The sequence below is a fragment of the Panulirus ornatus genome, chromosome 56, assembly GCF_036320965.1.
Source record: "Panulirus ornatus isolate Po-2019 chromosome 56, ASM3632096v1, whole genome shotgun sequence".
NCBI classification, from domain to species: domain Eukaryota; kingdom Metazoa; phylum Arthropoda; class Malacostraca; order Decapoda; family Palinuridae; genus Panulirus; species Panulirus ornatus.
In genome coordinates, this window is record NC_092279.1 from 33,192,644 (window position 1) to 33,214,905 (window position 22,262).

General features: G+C 41.5%; 1 protein-coding gene across 1 annotated transcript in view; it reads left to right on the forward strand.

Moving 5' to 3' along the window:
* Nucleotides 1–2,870: 2,870 nt before the first annotated feature.
* LOC139766061 (uncharacterized) overlaps nt 2,871–22,262 on the forward strand; it is a 33,215-nt gene continuing 13,823 nt past the window's right edge. The window contains exon 1 of the mRNA XM_071694212.1: nt 2,871–2,945. Coding sequence (XP_071550313.1) covers nt 2,883–2,945 — 63 coding nt within the window. The 5' untranslated portion in view covers nt 2,871–2,882. The remainder of the gene's footprint in view (nt 2,946–22,262) is intronic.

Genomic DNA, 22,262 nt, shown 5'->3' on the forward strand with positions numbered 1-22,262 from the left:
ACTGTTTATAACAATGGTGGATGGCGATAGAATGGATGAGTTCACGGAGATGAGAGTTACCTGGATCAGCCTTTAAGATTGTCCCGTGGATTGATGAAGGACGACAGGTTGAAAATGTTTACGGTGGTGACAGAGTTGCGGAGCCGAGGACACAACATGCAATGAACGACGACAGTGAATTGGATAACGAGGCTGTGTGATTTGTTTAGTGAATTCCTAGTTTTTTGCTTATATCTTTCTTTGCAGATGATTGGTGAGTGTATGACCTGTCGTCTTATTCCAGAAACTGAACATTCTCCGTTTGCTTAATAAAACTGTCTTGCTTGCAATTTTATTAGTCTACAATTCCTATAAATATTTTGTTTCTCGTAGCGTACAAGCTACAAGTAACGCTGTATAAATGTCTCGTTACGCATTTCTTTTAGTACAGTTGTTTTGTTATAATCAATTCAATACATACTATTGGTAATATCCGACGAAACTGAATTGAAATATCTATCAACATACATCAAAAGGATGGGATAGTATACTACTCCCCTCCTCATCATCATCCTCAGTGGGATTTACAAAAAATATATTTACAGACATCGTAGCAAGATATGTTCAGTGTAAAGAAAACAAATATACAATGGCCCTCATTTGAAATCCCATGAACTCATCACAAGGATGACAACATTTTTTGGTACCGTGCAAGATTTTCTTTAATCATTATCAATCATCCAACAAACTTGCTCTTTCAAATTACTAATTTCATTTTCTCTATGATTTTTTTTTTCACCACCTAATACATAAAGTTCTATGTCCATCCCTCATTTGGCAAAGTTGACAGGGTCCACCAGTCCCTCCACTCAACTGCCAATAATATTCATACCCCAGTCTTAGTCTCATTAACACATCATCCACAGATGTAAGGTTTGCCCCATAAGTTACATTGGTGTTTTAAACACATAATGTGAAGTCCCATTATATTCAGCAATTTCACCTTTACTTACATTTTCCCATTCTTCTCTTAATCTTTGCATTTCAATCTTTAACATTCCTATACTCTTATAACTAACAACATCTATGTACGTCTATTCTGTGGCTTTTCCGGCCAATCCGTCAGCCGCTTCATTCAAATGAATCCCAACATGTGATGAAATCCATATAAACTGCACATCACATTTCATCTCTTGCAGTACTATAATCAGACGTTTACAAATGTTAACAACATGGCAGTTACATGGGTACTTACTCTGCAAGGCACTTATACTGTCCACAAAGAAATACGTATCTTGACATTTCTTTAAGGCAATCTGGAGATCCTCATAGATCGCAAGTAACTCAGCCCGAACAGATGATGTTCTCAATAATCCTTTTGCCAATTGTCATCTGCAAAACACTCATTACTAAATAAAATCTCGTCTGAAAACACCAAATTCCGCTCGGCTATTATGCAAGACTGAACCATCACGGTATGTATGTACAGAATTACGTCAGGGGAAGCTGTTTTCTCCAAAAAAATAATAATAATAATAACAATAATAACTCCGTAAATGACTGGGATGGTAATCAGCTTTTCTCCACTCAAGCTGTGAGATATCTACTACCGTGCATCCTTCTTACCATGATCTAAACCTCATGTAAGTTGGTAAGAAAGCACAATGTTTATCAACTCCATACTCACTCATAACATCATACAAAGTCCTTGCATACTAGGACACATTACTAAGGTTTCTTCTATAAGTCAAATACATCACTGCACGAGGCAGTCCATCATTTGCATTTCTCCTGATGGATCTGAGAGCAGCAGCTACAAAATGTTCCTTTATCCTATGTTCAATACGTGGTAAAGTTAGTTCCATTCTCAAATTTGCAGTCTAGTGTTTCGTTGACAACCTAACATTATTCTCAGGGCTTCATTTTGTATGACCAAGTTTGTGAATATCCTTCTTATTGTACGTAATAAGAATAGGTGCTGCTTAGTGAATAACTGATCGTACTGTGCTGATGTACACCATCCTTAAACCTAGGATGCCAACTCCATTTCCAGCCTACGATAGAACTCTCAGTGGTCTTAAATGCCCTAATCATGCATTCTCCCGTACTGTACTGCTGCATGTGTACCCAATGTTCATACAAGATATACACGTCAACTTTTTCTAACTATTCTATTCAAGATTAAATCTCCGTTCCAAATTCTTAACTTGATACTTGGTTTTCTCGTCATTAATTACACAATACCCATTCTACGGCAAAGTATGCTCAAAGCGTCTAAAGTCAGTTGCATGTTATTCAGCATATATTATGATGTATTTGAATGAGATTTGCTGTTCGTGTAAATGTCCTGTTATTGTTGGTTCACTTGAGTTCGAAGCAATTTATACGAAACATTTGAAAACCGCATCTTACAAAATTTCTGATTGTTCGTAATTGTATTTGTAGTTGATTCCGTGAATTTCTTTTTTCCGTAATATTATCTAAGATTTAGCTCTTATCTTTTTGGTAAAATTCCAATTTATACTATAATGCACGTTTGTGTTCGTATACTTCCTTGGTTCATGTTTTAACTATACCGTGTTGTAAGATCCTTGCATTGTGTGATTTTTATTGATATTCTTGCAACTATTCCAGTAATTCTGGATTGATAGCTGTGCTGTTTAAGAGTTGCATGTGTTAATCTATAACATTAATAGTACTGCACTCTTTAAAGCGCAATGGATGTGATTTATCTCGTTTGGCAGTAAACAATAATGCACAGTATTCACTGTTTGCTGCCTATTAGATGCGCTAGATATTTTTGTTTGCTTTTAATACTAAAGACTATAAACGATGGATATGTTTGTTCGTTGCCTCGCTCGTACGCTGGATATGTTTGTGTGCTGCTGCGTTTTAGCGCTGCTATGATAATAGTAAACCGAGTTTGTTGTTTTGATGTTGACATATACTCGCGTATTTCATTAAGTGTAAGTGAACAATGATATACAACTGTTGTTAACTTTGGTTAACGGTAAATACCATTAACTGATAATTCTGCACCGAAACCGGTTATGGGAGATGGCTACAGTACTTTAAATGCTTTATATAGGTTGTTTGATGACTGAAATATTCACGGAGGAACGATCTAGCTTACCTTTCGTGTTAATGATGTAAAATAGGTGATGGTACTATGTCAGGGAAACTGAGATTGATTGTTTAAGTATGCAATACACGGTTGTCAAACTGAAAAGTATTAAACAAGACGGACGCTCGTTTTCTTAGGGTTATGACCAATGCTCTACTCGTCTGGAATTGATTTTGCCACTGTGATGAGTGATTTCAGCGTTTTTTTTTTTTCGTTTACACTTTTGAAATCCGATCTCTCGATTTTCACTATATCGTCTATGGTAGGGTTATGAGAGAGAGGAAAAATGGTGAATTAAATGATGTAAAATATATATATGGAAAAAACATAAAGATAACTTGCCTGTTTTGATGCTGTTGATGTCTTGTGGGTTCTGTTATGTGTGAAAGTTCGTTCCTAGGGAGGAACATTGTTGTTTCAGAAGTGGTAGAGGTGTTTGCTTTAAAGAATGTGTGTTAGAAATACTTTGAGAAACAGAAGGATTTGTACGTGGCATTTATGGATCTGGAGAAGGCATATGATGTAGTTGATAGAGATGCTTTGTGGAAAGTACTAAGAATATATGATATGGGAAGTAATCTTGCTCAACTGTTCCATTTCTGTTTAAAAACCAAAACTTTTCCTTCTCCTTGGAAGCATGCATTGATACATCCCATCCCTAAGAAGGGTGACTGTTCCAACCTCTCTAACTATTGTCCTATTGCTTTGACATTTACCATTTCCAAAGTCTTGGGATCCCTCCACAACTTTCATAACCTTAGACACTTTGAAAATCACCAGTATGGCTTCCATAAGGCAAGATCCATTGGTGATATTATCTCCTATCTCACTGATGTCTGGTTTTCATCCCTGAAAGATTTTGGGGAGTCATTTATAGATACTCTTGACATATCCAAAGATTTGACAGGGTGTGACATCAGGGTCTCATTTCTAAGCTCCCCTCTTTTAGCTTCCCTCTTTCACTTTGCTCCATATCTTGCTTTCTTTCTGATGGATCAGCCTCCCTCCTTTTCCCCATCAACAGCATTGTCTCTCAAGGTTCTATCTGTTCACTACACTTTTTCTCCCTTTTTTTGATGATTTCCTCCTTCACAACTAATCCAATACATTCATATGCTGAAGACTCAATATTGCATTCATCCACATCCTTCAATTCTGCTCCTTCTCTCACTTGGTTTGCATCTCGTCTTGACAGAGCTTCCACAATAGACTCAGACTTGGACAGGATATCTCAGTTGGGTTGATGAAATCCAGTTCAGTTTAATGCCTCTAAAACCCAGTGTCTACCCATCTCTCTCAAAAACTCTTCATAACCCTCGTCTCTCCTTTGATGATTCTGTAATTCCATCTCCTCACTCAATGAACATACTTAGTATAGTATTACTGTAACATCCACTCTTTCTTGGAAACACCACAATACAAAAACAGCTAAGTCTGTCTTTAAGAGACTAGGTGTCCTTTTTAGAAGTTGAAACTTCTTTTCCTCTGAACAGTTACTCTGTTTATATAAAGGATTGATTCTTCCTTGTATGGAGTACTGCTTTCACATCTAGGGTGGCTCTAGCTCAGCATCCTTTCTTGACAGAGTTGAGTCAAAAGCAGTCTGATACATTAATTGTTCCAGGCTAACAGCCAAACTTGACACTCTTGCCCTATGCCGCAGTGTTGGTTCACATTCCCTCTTCTGTAGTTATTACTTTGGTTTTTGCTCCTGAGAGCTGGCTGCTTGTGTGCCCCCACCACTACATAGACCATGCAATATTTGGCAAGCTGCTGCATCACATGATTAGTGTGTGGCCATGAGAAACTCAAGGGTGGGCTTTTTTGATAACAGTTTCTTTCCATATGCATCAAAGCTTTGAAACTCTCTGCTTACTCATGTCTCCCAATAGCTGTGACCTAGCACATTTTAAAAGACAGGATTTTCACTTCCTCCAAATTTGTAAATACTCTCCCTTGTCTTTTCTTTTTTCCTTTAATTATTTTCTCTATATTTCGATTAAGGCCTGGCCGTGATATGGACTTCTGTCCATGACTGAAGCCTTTAACATTGAAAAATTCTGCTAGAAGCAGTGAGAAGCTTTTAGCAAGGGTGAAAGGCATTTGTATGAGTAGGAAGAGAGGAGAGTGAATGGTTCCTAGTGAAGATTGGTCTGTGGCAAGGGTGGATGATGTCACCATGGTTGTTTGATTTGTTAATGGATAGGGTGTTGTGGGAGATAAATGCAAGAGCCTTGGAGAGAGGGGTAAGTATGCAGTCTGTTGGGATGATAGGGCCTGGGAAAAGAGTCAGTTATTGTTCACTGTTGATACAGCACTGGTGGCTGATTTGAATGAGAAGCTGCAGAAGTTAGTGACTGAGTTTTGAAGAGTATGTGAAAGGAGAAAGTTGAGACTGAATGTGAATAAAAACAAGGCCATTAGGTTCAGTAGAGTTAGGGGCAAGTTAGTTGAGATGTAAGTTTGAATATATATCTGAGAATGGACTTGTCAGTGAATGGAACCATGGAAGTGGAAGTTAATCATAGGCTGGGGGAGGGGGCGAAGGTTCTGTGAGCGATGAAGAATGTTAAGAAAGAGAGAACTTTATCTCTTGGGGCAAAAATGGTATATTTGAAGGAATAGTACTTCCAACAGTGTTATATAGTTTGGAGGGTTGTGTACAGGAGGGTGGATGTGTTGGAAATGAAATGTTTGAGGACAGTATATGGTGTGAGACGATTTGATCGAATAAGTAATGAAAGGGTAAGAGAGATGTATGGAAATAAAAGAAGTGTGGTCGAGAGAGCAGAAGAGGGTGTGTTGAAATGGTTTGGATATATGGAGAGAACAAGTGAGGAAAAATTGTCGAAGAGGATATATGTGTAAGAGGTGGAGGGAACAAGAAGAAGCAGGAGACCAAATTGGAGGTGAAGGGATGGAGTGAAAAAGAGATTTTGAGCAATTGGGGCCTGAACATACAGGAGGGTGAGAGGCATGCAAAGAGTAGAGTGAGTTGGAACGGTGTGGTATACCAAGGTTGACATGTTGTCAGTGGACTGAACCAGGGCATGTGAAACGTCTAGGGTAAACCATGGAAAGGTCTGTGGGGACTGGAAGTGGAAAGGGAGCTATGATTTTGTTGCAGCACACGTGACTGCTAGAGACTGAGTGTGAACGTATGTGGCCTTTATTGTCTGTTTTCCTGGCGCTACCTTGCTGAAGCAGGGGATAGCGATGCTGTTTCCTTTGGGGCGAGGTAGCACCAGGAATGGATGGTGGCAAGCACATATGAATATGTACGTGTATATATGTATATGTATGTATTTGTGCGTGTATGGGCAACTATGTATATATATGCGTATATAAGTGGATGGGCTGTTCATGTTTCCTTACACTACCTCAGTGATGTGGGAAACAGCGATCAAGTATAGATATGTGGGAGTTTGTGATAGAGTGTAAGAAAGTAAACTCTAGATTGATGTGGGTAAAACTGAAAGTGGATGGAGAGAGATGGGTGATTATTGGTGCCTATGCACCAGGGCACGAGACGAAAGATCATGAGAGGCAAGTGTTTTGGGAGCAGCTGAGTGAGTGTGTTAGCAGTTTTGATGCATGAGACCAGGTTATAGTGATGGGTGATTTGAATGCAAAGGTGAATAATGTGGCAGTTGAGGGAATAATTGCTGTACATGGGGTGATCAGTGTTGTAAATGGAAATGGTGAAGAGCTTGTAGATATATGTGCTGAAAAATGACTGGTGATTGGGAATATCTGGTTTAAAAATAGATATACATAAGTATACTTATGTAAGTGGGAGAGATGGCCGGAGAGCTTTATTGGATTACGTGTTAATTGATTGGCACGTGAAAGAGAGACGTTTGGATGTTAATGTGCTGAGAGGTGCAGCTGGAGGGATGTCTGATCATTATCTTTTGGAGGTGAAGGTGAAGATTTGTAGAGGTTTTCAGAAAAGAAGAGAGAATGTTGTGGTGAAGAGAGTGGTGAGAATAAGTGAGCTTGGGAAGGAGACTTGTGTGAGGAAGTACCAGGAGAGACTGAGTGCAGAATGGAAAAAGGTGAGAGCAGAGGATGTAAGGGGAATGGGGGAGGAATGGGGTGTATTTAGGGAAGCAGTATTGGCTTGTGCAAAAGATGCTTGTGGTATGAGAAGCGTGTGAGGTGGGCAAATTAGAAAGGGTTGTGAGTGGTGGGATGAAGAAGTAAGATTATTAGTGAAAGAGAAGATAGAGGCATTTGGACGATTTTTGCAGGGAAATAGTGCAAATGACTGGGAGATGTATAAAAGAAAGAGGCAGGAGGTCAGGAGAAAGGTGCAAGAGGTGAAAAAGAGGGCAAATGAGAGTTGGGTGAGAGAGTATCATTAAATTTTAGGGAGAATAAAAAGATGTTTTGGAAGGAGGTAAAGTGTGTAAGACAAGAGAACAAATGGGAACATCGGTGAAGGGGGCTAATGGGAGGTGATAACAAGTAGTGGTGATGTGAGAAGGAGATGGAGTGAGTATTTTGAAGGTTTTATTGAATGTGTTAGATGATAGAGTGGCAGATGTAGGGTGTTTTGGTCGAGGTGGTGTGCAAAGTGAGAGGGTTAGGGAGAATGATTTGGTAAACAGAAGAGGTAGTGAAAGCTTTGCGGAAGATGAAAGCCAGTAAGGCGGTGGGTTTGGATGGTATTGCAGTGGAATTTATAAAAAAGGGGGTGACTTTGTTGTTGACTGGTTGATAAGGATATTCATTGTATGTGTGGCTCATGGTGAAGTGCCTGAGGATTGGCTGAATGCATGCGTGATGCCATTGTACAAAGGAGATAAAGGTGAGAGTTCAAATTACAGAGGTATAAGTTTGTTGATTATTCCTGGGGAATTGTGTGGGAGGGTGTTGATTGGGAGGGTGAGGGCATGTACAGAACATCAGATTTGGGAGGAGCAGTGTTGTTTCAGAAGTGGTGGAGGATGTGTGGATCAGGTATTTGCTTTGGAGAATGTGTATGAGAAATACTTAGAGGAACAAATGGATTTTTATGTAGCATTTGTGGATCTGGAGAAAGCATATGATGGAGTTGATGGAGATGCTCTGTTGAAGGTGTTAGGAATATATGGTGTGGGAGGCAAGTTGCTAGAAGGAGTGAAAAGTTTTTATCAAGGATGTGGGGCATGTGTGCCAGTGGGAGGAGAGGAAAGTGGTTGGTTCTCGGTGAAATGTCAGTCTGCAGTGGGGGTGTGTGATATCTCCATTGCTGTTTAATTTGTTCATGAATGGGGTTGTTAGGGAGGTGAGTGCAAGAGTTTTGGAGGGGGGGTGCAGGTGTGCAGTCTGTTGTGGATGAGAGGGCGTGGGAAGTGAGTTAGTTGTTGTTCGCTGATGATACAATGCTGGTGGCTGGTTCAGGTGAGAAACTGCAGTAGCTGGTGACTGAGTTTGGTAGAGTGTGTGAGAGGAGGAAGCTGAGAGTAAATGTGAGTAGGAGCAAGGTTGTTAGGTGCAGTAGGGTTGAGGGACGGGTCAGTTGGGAAATAAGTTTGAATGGAGAAAAACTGAGGAAGTGAAGTGTTTTGGATGTCTGGGAGTGGATTTGGCAGCAGATGGAACCTTAAAAGCGGGGGCGAATCATGGGATAGGGAAGGGGGCGAAAGTTCTGGGAGATTTGAAAAATGTGTGGAAGGCGAGAACATTATTTTGGAAAGCAAAAATGGGTATGTTTGAAGGAATAGTGGTTCCAACAATGTTGTATGGTTGCGAGGTGTGGGCTATAGATAGGGTTGTGCGGAGGAGGGTGGATGTGTTGGAAATTAGATGTTTGAGGACAATATGGGGTGTGAGGTGGTTTGATCGAGTAAGTAATGAAAGGGTAAGAGAGATGTGTGGTAGTAGGGGGAGTGTGGTTGAAAGAGCAAAAGGGGTTTTTTTGGGGTGATTTGGTCACGTGGAGAGAGAGTGGGGAAGGATTGACGGGGAGGATATATGTGTCAGAGGTGGAGGGAACAAGAAGTGTGAGACCAAATTGGAGGTGGAAGGATGGAGTGAAAAAGATTTTGAGCGATCGGGGCCTGAACATGCAGGAGGGTGAAAGGCGTGCAAGGAATAGAGTGAATTGGAACGATGTGTTATACTGGGGTTGACGTGGTGTCAATGGATTGAACCAGGGCATGTGAAGCATCTAGGGTAAACCATGGAAAGTTTCGTAGGGTTCTGGATGTGGAAAGGGAGCTGTGGTTTCGGTGATATACATGACAGCTAGAGACTGAGTGTGAACGAATATGGCCTTTGTTGTCTTTTTCTATCGCTACCTCGCATATTTGCGGGAGGAAGGAGTTGTCATTTCCTGTGTGGCAGGGTGGCGACGGGAATGAATAAAGGCAGTAAGTATGAATTATTTACATGTGTATATATGTATATATCTGTGCATGTATATATATGTATATGTTGAAATGTATTGGTATGTATATGTGCGTGTGTGGATGTGTATGTGTATGGGTTGGGCTATTCTTTTGTCGGTTTCCTTGCACTACCTCGCTAAAGCGGGAGACAGTGACATAGTATGATAGATATATAAAATAACAAATCCATCTGTTTTACTAAGTATTTCCACATATATTCTTCAGAGCATACAATTGATCCACTTATCCTCTACCACTTTTGAAACCACACTGCTCTTCCCCAATCTGATGCTCTGGACATGCCTTCACCCTATCAATCAATGCACTCCCATATAATTTCCCAGGAATACTCAACAAACTTATACCTCTGTGATTTGAACACTCACCTTTATCTCCTTTGCCTTTATACAGTGACACTGTGCATGCATTCCACTAATCCTCAGGCACTTCACCATGAACCATACATGCATTGAATATTCTCATCAACCAGTCAACACCACGGTTACCCCCTTTTTTAATAAATCCCATTGCAATACCATCCAAACCTGCTGCCTTGCTGGCTTTCATCTTCCACAAAGGTTTCACTACCTCTTCTCTGTTTACCAAACCATTCTCCCTGACCCTCTCACTTCGCACACCACCTGGACCAAAACACCCTATATCTGCTGCTCTTATCATCAAATACATTCAACAAACCTTTAAAATACTCACTCCATCTCCTTCTCACTTCACCACTACTTGTTATTACCTTCCCATTAGCCCCTTTCACCGATGCTCCTATTTGTTTTCTTGTCTTACGCTTTTTATTTACCTCCTTCCAAAACATCTTTTTATTCTCCCTAAAATTTAATGATACTCTTTCACCCCAACAATCATTAGCAAGGTACTGCAAGGAAACAGATGAAAGAATGGCCTAACCCACCCACATACACATGCATATATACACACGCACATATACATACCTATACATTTCAACGTATACATTCACAGACGTATGCATATATACACATGTACACATCCACTCTTGCTGACTTCATACATTTCCATCGCCACCCCACCATACATGAAATGGCACTCCCCTCCCCCTTCGCATGCCCACAAAGTAGCACTAGCAAAAGACAACAAAAGCCACATTCGTTCACACTCAGTCTCTAGCTGTCAAGTGTAATATATCAAAACCACAGCTCCCTTTCCACATCCAGGCCCCACAAAACTTTCCATGGTCTACCCCAGAAGCTTCACATGCCCTGGTTTGATCCACTGATAGCACATCGACAACGGTGTACCATATCATTCCAATTCACTCTATTCCTTGCAGGCCTTTCACCCTCCTGTATGTTCAGGTTCCAATCGCTCAAAATCTTTTTCACTCTGTCCTTCTACCTTCAATTTGGTCTCCCACTTCTCCTCGTTCCCTCTGCCTCTGACACATATATCCTCTTTGTCAATTTTTCCTCACTCATTCTTTCCATGTGACCAAACCATTTCAAGACAGTCTCTTCTGCTCTGTCCACCACACTCTCTTTATTACCACACATATCTCTTACCCTTTCATTACTTACTCGATCAAAACACCTCACACCACATATTTTCCTCAAACATCTTATTTCTAACACATCCACCCTCCTCCGCACAACCCTATATTTTATTGATTCATTATACTTTCTAGCTGTCTCCCGCATTAGCAAGGTAGCGCAAGGAAACAGACGAAAGAATGGCCCAACCCACCCACATACACATGTATATACATATGCGTCCACACAGGTACAGGGAGGTGGAGGGAACGAGGAGAAGAGGGAGACCAAATTGGAGGTGGAAAGATGGAGTGAAAAAGATTTTGTGTGATCGGGGCCTGAACATGCAGGAGGGTGAAAGGAGGGCAAGGAATAGAGTGAATTGGATCGATGTGGTATACCGGGGTTGACGTGCTGTCAGTGGATTGAATCAAGGCATGTGAAGCGTCTGGGGTAAACCATGGAAAGCTGTGTAGGTATGTATATTTGCGTGTGTGGACGTATGTATATACATGTGTATGGGGGGGGTTGGGCCATTTCTTTCGTCTGTTTCCTTGCGCTACCTCGCAAACGCGGGAGACAGCGACAAAGTATAATAAAAAAAAAATAACATCTCAACATATACATATATATACAAACTCAGACATATACATATATACACATGTACATAATTCATACTGTCTGCCCTTATTCATTCCCGTCGCCACCCCACCACACATGAAATAATAGCCCCCTCCCCCTGCATGTGCACGAGGTAGTGCTAGGAAAAGACAACAAAGGCCACATTTGTTCACACTCAGTCTCTAGCTGTCATGTATAATGCACCGAAACCACAGCTCCCTTTCCACATCCAGACCCCACAGAACTTTCCATGGTTTACCCCAGACGCTTCACATCCCTGGTTCAATCCATTGACAGCACGTCGACCCTGGTATACCACATCGTTCCAATTCACTATTCCTTGCATGCCTTTCACCCTCCTGTTCAGGCCCTTATCACTCAAAATCTTTTTCACTCCATCTTTCCACCTCCAGTTTGGTCTCCCACTTCTCCTCATTCCCTTCACTCTGACACACATATCCTCTTTGTCAATCTTTCCTCACTCATTCTCTCCATGTGACCAAACCATTTCAAAACACCCTCTTTTGCTTTCTCAACCACACTCTTTTTATTACCACACTTCTCTCTTACCCTTTCATTACTTACTCGATCAAACCACCTCACACCACATATTGTCCTGAAACATCTCATTTCCAGTGCATCCACCCTCCACCGGACAACCCTATCTATAGCCCGTGCTTCACAACCATATAACAGTTGGAATCACTTTTTCCTTCAAACATACACATTTTTGCTCCCCAAGATAACGTTCTTGCCTTCCACACATTTTTCGACGCTCCTGGAACCTTCGCTTCCTCCCCCACCCTGTGACTCACTTCCGCTTCCATGGTTCCATCCGCTGCTAAATCCACTCCCAGATATTTAAAACACATCACTTCCTCCAGCCACTCTCCATTCCAACTTACCTCCCAATTAACCTGTCCCTCAACCCTACTGAACCAAAAAACCTTTCTATTATTCATATTTACTCTCAGCTTTCTTCTTTCACACACTTTACCAAACTCAGTCACCAACTTCTGCAGATTCTAACTAGAATCAGCCACCAGCAGTGTATCATCAGTGAAGAACAACTGACTCACTTCCCAAGCCCTCTCATTCACAACAGACTGCATACTTGCCCCTCTCTCCAAAACTCTTGCATTCACCGTCCCAACCACTCCATCCATAAACAAATTAAACAACCACGGAGACATCATGCACCCCTGTCACAAACACATTCTCTGGAACCACTCACTTTCCTCTCTTCCTACTTGTACTCATGCCTTACATCCTTCGTAAAAACTTTTCACTGCTTCTAGCAACTTACCTCCCACACCATATACTCTTAATACCTTCCACAAAGCATCTTTATCAACCCTGTCATAGGCCTTCTCCAGATCCATAAATGCTACATACATATCCATCTGTTCTTCTAAGTATTTCTCACATACATTATTCAAAGCAAACACCTGATCCACACATCCTCTACCACTTCTGAAACCACACTGCTCTTTCCCAGTCTGATGCTCTATACATGTCTTTACCCTCTCAATCAATACCTTCCCATATAATTTACCAGGAATACTCAACAAACATATACGTCTGTAATTTGAACATTCACCTTTATCCCCTTTGCCTTTGTACAATGGCACTATGCATGCATTCTGCCAATCCTCAGGGACTGCACCATGAACCATATGTACATTGAATATCCTTACCAACCAATCAACAGCACAGTCATCCCCCTTTTTTTTAATAAATTCCACTGCAGTACCATCCAAACCTATCACCTTGCCGGCTTTCATCTTCAGCAAGGATTTCACCACCTCTTCTCTGTTTACCAAGCCATTCTCCCTAACAATCTCACTTCGCACACCACCTTGACCAAAACACCGTATATCTGCCACTCTCTCTATCATCAAACTTATTCAACAAACCTTCAAAATACTCACTCCATCTCCTCACTTCACCTCTACTTGTTATTACCTCCCCATTTGCTCCCTTCACCAATGTTCCCATATGTTCTCTAACCTTATGCACCTTATTTACCTCCTTCCAAAAAATATTTTTATTTTCCCTAAAATTCAGTGATACTCTCTCACCCCAACTCTCATTTGCTGTCTTTTTCACCTCTTGCACCTGTCTCTTGACCTCCAGCTGCTTTCTTTTATACATATCCCAGTCATTTGTGCTATTTCTCTGCAAAAATCATTCAAATGTCTCTTTTTTCTCATTCACTAACAATCTTACTTCTTCATCCCACCACTCACTACCCTTTCTAATCTGCTCACCTCCCACCTTTCTCATGCCACAAGGATCTTTTGCGCAAGCCATCACTGCTTCCCCAAATACATCCCATTCCTCCCTCACTCCCCTTAAGTCATTTGCTCTCATCTTTTTCCATTCTTCACTCACTCTTTCCTGGTACTTCCTCACACAAGTCTCCTTTCCAAGCCCACTTACTCTCACCACTCTCTTCACCCCAACATTCTTTCTTCTTTCCTGAAAACCTCTACAAATCTTCACCTTCACCTCCATAAGATAATGATCAGACATCCCTCCAGCTGCCCCTCTCAGCACATTAACATCCAAAAGTCTCTCTTTCACACACCTGTTAATTAACACGTAATACAATAACGCCGTCTGGCCACCTCTCCTACTTACATATGTATACTTATGTATATCTCTCTTTTTAAACCAGGTATTCCCAATCACCAGTCCTTTTTCAGCACACAAATCCTCAAGGTCTTCACCATTTCCAGTTACAACACTGCCCCATGTACACAAATTATACCATCAACTGCCACATTACTCATCTTTGCATTCAAATCACCCATCACTAAAACCCAGTCTCGTGCATCACACTCACTCAACTGCATCCAAAACACTTGCCTCTCATGATCTTTCATCTCATGACCAGGTGCATAGGCACCAATAATCACCCATGTCTCTCCATCCACTTTCAGTTTTACCTATATTAATCTAGAGTTTACTTTCTTACACTCTGTCACATACTCCCACAACTCCTGCTTCAGTAGTGCTACTCCTTCCTTTGCTCTTGTCCTCTCACCAACCCCTGACTCTACTCCCTAGACATTCCCAAAGCACTCTTCCCCTTTACCTTTGAGCTTCGTTTGACTCAGAGCCAAAACACACAGGTTCCCTTCCTCAAACATACTACCTATCTCTCCTTTTTTCTCATCTTGGTTACACCCACACACATTTAGACACCCCAATTTGAGCACTCCCCACATGACTCTGACAGTATATCCTAAAAAACAGGGATGATGTAAAACTATTAGAACCACTATTCCTTCAGACATACCCATTTTTGTTTTCCGAGATAATGTTCTCGCCTTCCACACATTTTTCAACGCTCCTAGAGCTTTGCCCCCTCACCCACCCTGTGACTCACTTCCATTTCCATGGTTCCATCCGTTGCGAAATCCACTCACAGATATCTAAAACGGCTGCCAAATCCACTCCCAGATATCTGAAACACTTCACTTCCTCCAGTTTTTCTCCATTCAAACTTACCTCCCAATTGACTTGTCCCTCAGCTCTACTGTACCTAATAATCTTGCTCTTATTCACATTTACTCTCGGCTTTCTTCTTTCACACACTTTACCAAACTCAGTCACTAGCTTCTGCTGTTTCTCACCCGAATCAGCCACCAGCGCTGTGTCATCAGCGAACAACTGACTCACTTCCCAAGCTCTCTCATCCACAACAGACTGCATACTTTCCCCTCTTTCCAAAACTCTTGCATTCACTTCCCTAACAACTCCATCCATAAAGAAATTATACAACCACGGAGACATCACGCACCCCTGTTGCAAACCGACATTCAGTGGGAACCAATCACTTTCCTCTCTTCCTACTTGTAGACATGCCTCACATCCCCAATAAAAACTTTTCACTGCTTCTAACAACTTACCTCCCACACCATATATTCTTAGAACCTTCCACAGAGCATCTCTATCAACTCTATCATATGCCTTCTCCAGATCGATAAATGCTTCATACAAATCCATTTGCTTTTCTAAGTGTTTCTCACATACATTCTTCAAAGCAAACACCTGTTCCACACATCCTCTATTACTTCTGAAACCACACTGCTCTTCCCCAATCTGATGCTATGTATATGCCTTCACCCTCTCAGTCAATACCCTCCCATATAATTTCCCAGGAATACTCAACAAGCTTATACCTCTGTAATTTGAGCACTCACCTTTATCCCCATTGCCTTTGTACAATGGCACTGTGCATGCATTCTGCCAATCCTCTGGCACCTTACCATGAGTCATACAAACACTGAATATCCTTACCAGTCAGTCAACAGCACAGTCATCCCCCCTTTTTTAATAAATTCCACTGCAATACCATCCAAACCCGCTACCTTGCTAGCTTTCATCTTCTGCAAAGCTTTTACTACCTCTTCTCTGTTTACCAAATCATTCTCCCTAACCCTCTTACTTCGCACACCACCTTGACCAAAACACCCTATATCTGCCACTCTATCATGTAACACATTCAGCAAGCCTTCAAAATACTCACTCCATCTCCTTCTCACATCACCACTACTTGTTATCACCTCCCTGTTAGCCCCATTCACAGGTTCCCATTTGTTCTCTTGTCTAACGCACTTTATTTACCTCCTTCCAAAACATCTTTTTATTCTCCCTAAAATGTAATGATACTTTCTCACCCCAACTCTCATTTGCCCTCTTTTTTCACCTCTTGCACCTTTCTCTTGACCTCCTGCCTCTTTCTTTTATAGATCTTCCAGTCATTTGTGCTATTTCCCTGCAAATATCGTCCAAATGCCTCTCTCTTCTCTTTCACTAATAATCTTAAATCTTACTTCTTCATCCCACCACTCACTACCCTTTCTAATCTGCCCACCTCTCACGCTTCTCATGCTTCAAGCATCTTTTGCGCAAGCCATCACTGCTTCCCTAAATATATCCCATTCCTCCCCCACTCCCATTATGTCCTTTGCTCTCACCTTTTTCCATTTTGCTCTCAGTCTCTCCTGGTACTTCCTCACGCAAGTCTCCTTCCCAGGTTCGCTTACTCCCATCACTCTCTTCACCCCATCATTCTCTCTTCTTTTCTGAAAACCTCTACAAATCTTCACTTTTGCCTCCACAAGATAATGATCAGACATTCCTCCAGTTGCACCTCTCAGCATATTAACATCCAAAAGTCTCTCTTTTGCACACCTATCAATTAACATGTAATCCAATAACGCTCTCTGGCCATCTCTCCTACTTACATACGTATACTTATGTATATCTCTCTTTTTAAACCAGGTATTCCCAATCACCAGTCCTTTTTCAGCACATATATCTACAAGCTCTTCACCATTTCCATTTACAACACTGAACACCCCATGTACACCAATTATTCCCTCAACTGCCACATTACTCACCTTTGCATCCAAATCACCCATCACTATAACCCTGTCTCCTGCATCAAAACTACTAACACACTCACTCAGCTGTTCCCAAAACACTTGCCTCTCATGATCTTTCTTCTCATGTCCAGGTGCATATACACCAATAATCACCCATTTCTCTCCATCCTCTTTCAGTTTTACCCATATCATTCTTGAATTTACTTTATTACACTCTATCACATACTCCCACCACTCCTGTTTCAGAAGTAGTGCTACTCCTTCCCTTGCTCTTTTCCTCTCACCAACCCCTGACTTTACTCCCAAAGCATTCCCAAACCACTCTTCCCCTTTACCCTTGAGCTTAATTTCACTCAGAACTAAATTATCCAGGTTCCTTTCCTGAAACTTACTACCTATCTCTCCTTTTTTCTCATCTTGGTTACATCCACACACATTTAGACACCCCAATCTGAGCCTTCGAGGAGGATGAGCACTCCCTGCGTGACTCCTTCTTCTGTTTCCCCTTTTAGAAAGTTAAAATACAAGAAGGAGAGGGTTTCTAGCCCCCGCTTCCGTCCCCTTTAGTTGCCTTCTACGACACGTGAAGAATTTGTGGGAAGTATTCTTTCTCCCCTATCCCAATCTCAGTTGGAAAGATGAAATCTAGTTATGTTTATTGCCTCCAGGACCCAGTTTCTGACCATCTCGTTATAAGAGATTCCTTACAGTTTTCTTGTCTCCTTTGTTGGATGTGTAATTCCACCTCTTGACTTAATGAACATACTTGATATTACTTTACATTCTTACTATCTTGGACACCCCAGATAAAGGAAATAGCTATGTCTGCCTCTAAGAGACTGAATATTCTGTTTAGATGATGAAATTTCGTTTCTTACAAACAGTTGCTCTGTTATCAAAGACCTGATCAGTCCTTGTATGAAGTACTGCTTTCACATCTGAGGTGGGTTTAGCTATGCTTCCTTACTTGACAGAGTTGAGTCGAAAGCAGTCCAACTTATCACCTCTCCCAAGCGCTAACTTCAAAACTAACCTATTTGCTCTACGCTGCAATGTTTCACTTTCCCTCTTCTATAGGTATTACTTTGGTTTTGTCTTCTGAGAGCTTTCTCTTTGTATTCCCCCACCACGAGGTAGATCATGCAGTAGTCGGCAAGCTGTTATGCCACATGGCCACTGTGTGGCCACTGGCAACTCAAGGGTGGCCTGTTTTGGTAACTGTTTCTTTCCCTAAACTTTGAACCTTTGGTACTTTCTATCCTCTCATGTCTGCCCCAATAACTATAACTTGGCACTTTAAATTTAAAAGACAGGATTTTTCACTTCCTCCAAAATTTGTAAATACCTTTCCTTGTCTCTTCTTTTTTCCCTTTCATCAACCTCTTTGTATATCAGTTAAGGCCCAGCCTTGATGTGTACTTTTGTCTGTGACTGGAGACTCCAATTTAAGAATGATAGAAATGGTTGATATCCCCATAAACTGATAATACATACTTACAGGAAGAATAATCTCTTTATAGGGCCACTGTAGTACTGTGGTAATGCTCTATGCTGGAAAACCATGAGACATAGGTGCAAACCTGTGGCCAATCAGTATAGTATTGTTCCAAATGTGTGTCACAAGCCCAAGACTAACTAACCCTTTTGATTTGGCAGGTTCCCCCTTTATGACAAGTTGGAGGTGGTCTAGGGGATATTTTTATTTCTTCTCGAGCACTATGACAATTCGTTTATTCATTTTGATTATAATTATGTACACTTTATTTTTTTCAGACTTTGGTTGGTATTTCATTTTGGATGGTATCTCTTTGCTTTTACAACCTAGAAGACACCTGTACCAGTCAGTTAAGAGGTAGGGTTGATATGATATACATGACCATGGTATGTGTGTGCACATGATCTCTTTATGATCTCAGAAGTCATAGAGAAGCTAACCTTTCTCACATGGCTGGTACCAACATACATTAATTGGGAAACAGCCAGAGAATCTCAATGATATTGAAAAGTATGTAAACAGCCTTGGAATGCCAGCAATATTGTAAGTTGTACAAATATAAATTTTTCTCTTTTAGTTAAAAGGTTAAATGTGAAGTTATCATTAGAATTCATGTAAGGTTGATATTGTGTTTGTGCAGACAGTGGCTGCCATCTTGTTTTGAAATCATATCCAAAGTGAATGATGGAGAGATGGGATTCATGCACTAGAAAACAGTACACAGTGGGAATAGTAACTGTAGGAACACCTGCATTATAGTTTTGATAGTAAACTATCTTGAATAAAAGTGGAACAAATACATAACACAGATAATGAAGGCACAATCACAGTGGTGCAGGAGGCAGAGGCATGTTTTTTAATAAGGCAATAAAGTTCTGAAAATGGCTACTTTTGACTATGTAGAAATACAAAGGTATACAAAAGAATTCAAACAGCAATAGACCATTGGGTCCTTTCGTGGCTGTTAATGACAGTGGAAGATGTCAGAAACTCACAGATTATTGTGGTAAAAGCATGGACTCCCATGGTGTAGCGGTTAGCGTTCCTGACCTTGACGCATTCACAGTTCTCCCAAGGTCGAATGCATAGGTTCGAATCCTGGTTGTGGTAGTCAGTCTACAGTCAACCCAGCTGTTCATCCACCCCTTGTTGATGGTTCATGAAATGGGTACCTGGCTCAGGCAGGGGTGCGTGATGTCTCCATGGTTGTTTAATTTGTTTTATGGATGGGGTTGTTAGGGAGGTGAATGCAAGAGTTTTGGAGAGAGGTGCAAGTATGCAGTCTGTTGTGGATGAGAGAGCTTGGAAAGTGAGTCACTTGTTGTTTGCTGATGATACAGCGCTGATGGCTGATTCGGGTGAGAAACTGCAGGAGCTGGTGACTGAGTTTGGTAAAGTGTGTGAAAGAAGAAAGCTGAGAGTAAAGGTGAATAAGAGCAAGGTTATTAGGTACAGTAGGGTTGAGGGACAAGTCAATTGGGAGGTAAGTTTGAATGGCGAAAAACTGGAGGAAGTGAAGTGTTTTAGATATCTGGGAGTGGATTTGGCAGTGGATGGAACCATGGAAGTGAAAGTGAGTCACAGGGTGGGGAAGGGGCGAAAGTTCTGGAAGCGTTGAAAAATGTGTGGAAGGCAAGAATATTATCTTGGAAAGCAAAAATGGGTATGTTTGAAGGAATAGTGGTTCCAACAATACTATATTGTTATGAGGCATGGGCTATAGATAGAGCTGTGCAGAGGAGGGTGGGTGTGTTGGAAATGAGATGTTTGAGAACAATATGTGGTGTGAGGTGCTTTGATCGAGTAAGTAATGAAAGGGTAAGAGATGTGTGGTAATAAAAAGTGTGTGGTTGAGAGAGCAGAAGAGGGTGTTTTGAAATGGTGTAGTCACATGGAGAGATTGAGTGAGGAAAGATTGACAAAGAGGATATATGTGTCAGAGGTGGAAGGAATGAGGAGAAGTGGGAGACCAAATTGGAGGTGGAAAAAGTGCATTGGAACTATGTGGTATACCGGGGTCGACGTGCTGTCAATGGATTGAACCAGGGTATGTGAAGCGTCTGGGGTAAACCATGGAAAGTTTTGTGGGACCTGGATGTGGGAAGGGAGCTGTGGTTTTGGTGCATTATACATGAGAGCTAGAGACCGAGTATGAACGAATGTGGCCTTTATCTTTTCCTAGCGCTACCTCGCACACACGTGGGGGGAGGGGTTGTCATTTCATGTGTGGCGGGGTGGCGACGGAAACAGATAAAATCAGCAAGTATGAATTATGTACATGTGTATATATGTATTATGTCTGTGTATGTATATATATGTATATGTTGAAATGTATAGGTATGTATTTGTGCGTGTGTGGACGTGTATGTATATACGTGTATGTGGGTGGGTGAGGCCATTCTTTCATCTGTTTCCTTATGCTACCTCGCTAACATGGGAGACAGTGACAAAGTATGATAGATATATATATAATATATTTATTTATTTATTTATTTTGGTTTGTCGCTGTCTCCTGCGTTAGCGAGGTAGCGCAAGGAAACATGACAAAATGGCCCAACCCACCCACATACACATGTACATATATATATATATATATATATATATATATATATATATATATATATATATATATATTTTTTTTTTTTTTTTGCTTTGTCGCTGTCTCCCGCGTTTGCGAGGTAGCGCAAGGAAACAGACGAAAGAAATGGCCCAACCCACCCCCACACACACCTATATACACACGTCCACACACGCAAATATACATACCTACACAGCTTTCCATGGTTTACCCCAGACGCTTCACATGCCTTGATTCAATCCACTGACAGCACGTCAACCCCGGTATACCACATCGATCCAATTCACTCTATTCCTTGCCCTCCTTTCACCCTCCTGCATGTTCAGGCCCCGATCACACAAAATCTTTTTCACTCCATCTTTCCACCTCCAGTTTGGTCTCCCACTTCTCCTCGTTCCCTCTACCTCCGACACATATATCCTCTTGGTCAATCTTTCCTCACTCATTCTCTCCATGTGCCCAAACCATTTCAAAACACCCTCTTCTGCTCTCTCAACCACACTCTTTTTATTTCCACACATCTCTCTTACCCTTACGTTACTTACTCGATCAAACCACCTCACACCACACATTGTCCTCATACATCTCATTTCCAGCACATCCATCCTCCTGCGCACAACTCTATCCATAGCCCACGCCTCGCAACCATACAACATTGTTGGAACCACTATTCCTTCAAACATACCCATTTTTGCTTTCCGAGATAATGTTCTCGACTTCCACACATTCTTCAAGGATCCCAGAATTTTCGCCCCCTCCCCCACCCTATGATCCACTTCCGCTTCCATGGTTCCATCCACTGCCAGATCCACTCCCAGATATCTAAAACACTTTACTTCCTCCAGTTTTTCTCCATTCAAACTTACCTCCCAATTGACTTGACCCTCAACCCTACTGTACCTAATAACCTTGCTCTTGTTCACATTTACTCTTAACTTTCTTCTTTCACACACTTTACCAAACTCAGTCACCAGCTTCTGCAGTTTCTCACATGAATCAGCCACCAGCGCTGTATCATCAGCGAACAACAACTGACTCACTTCCCAAGCTCTCTCATCCCCAACAGACTTCATACTTGCCCCTCTTTCCAAAACTCTTGCATTCACCTCCCTGACAACCCCATCCATAAACAAATTAAACAACCATGGAGACATCACACACCCCTGCCGCAAACC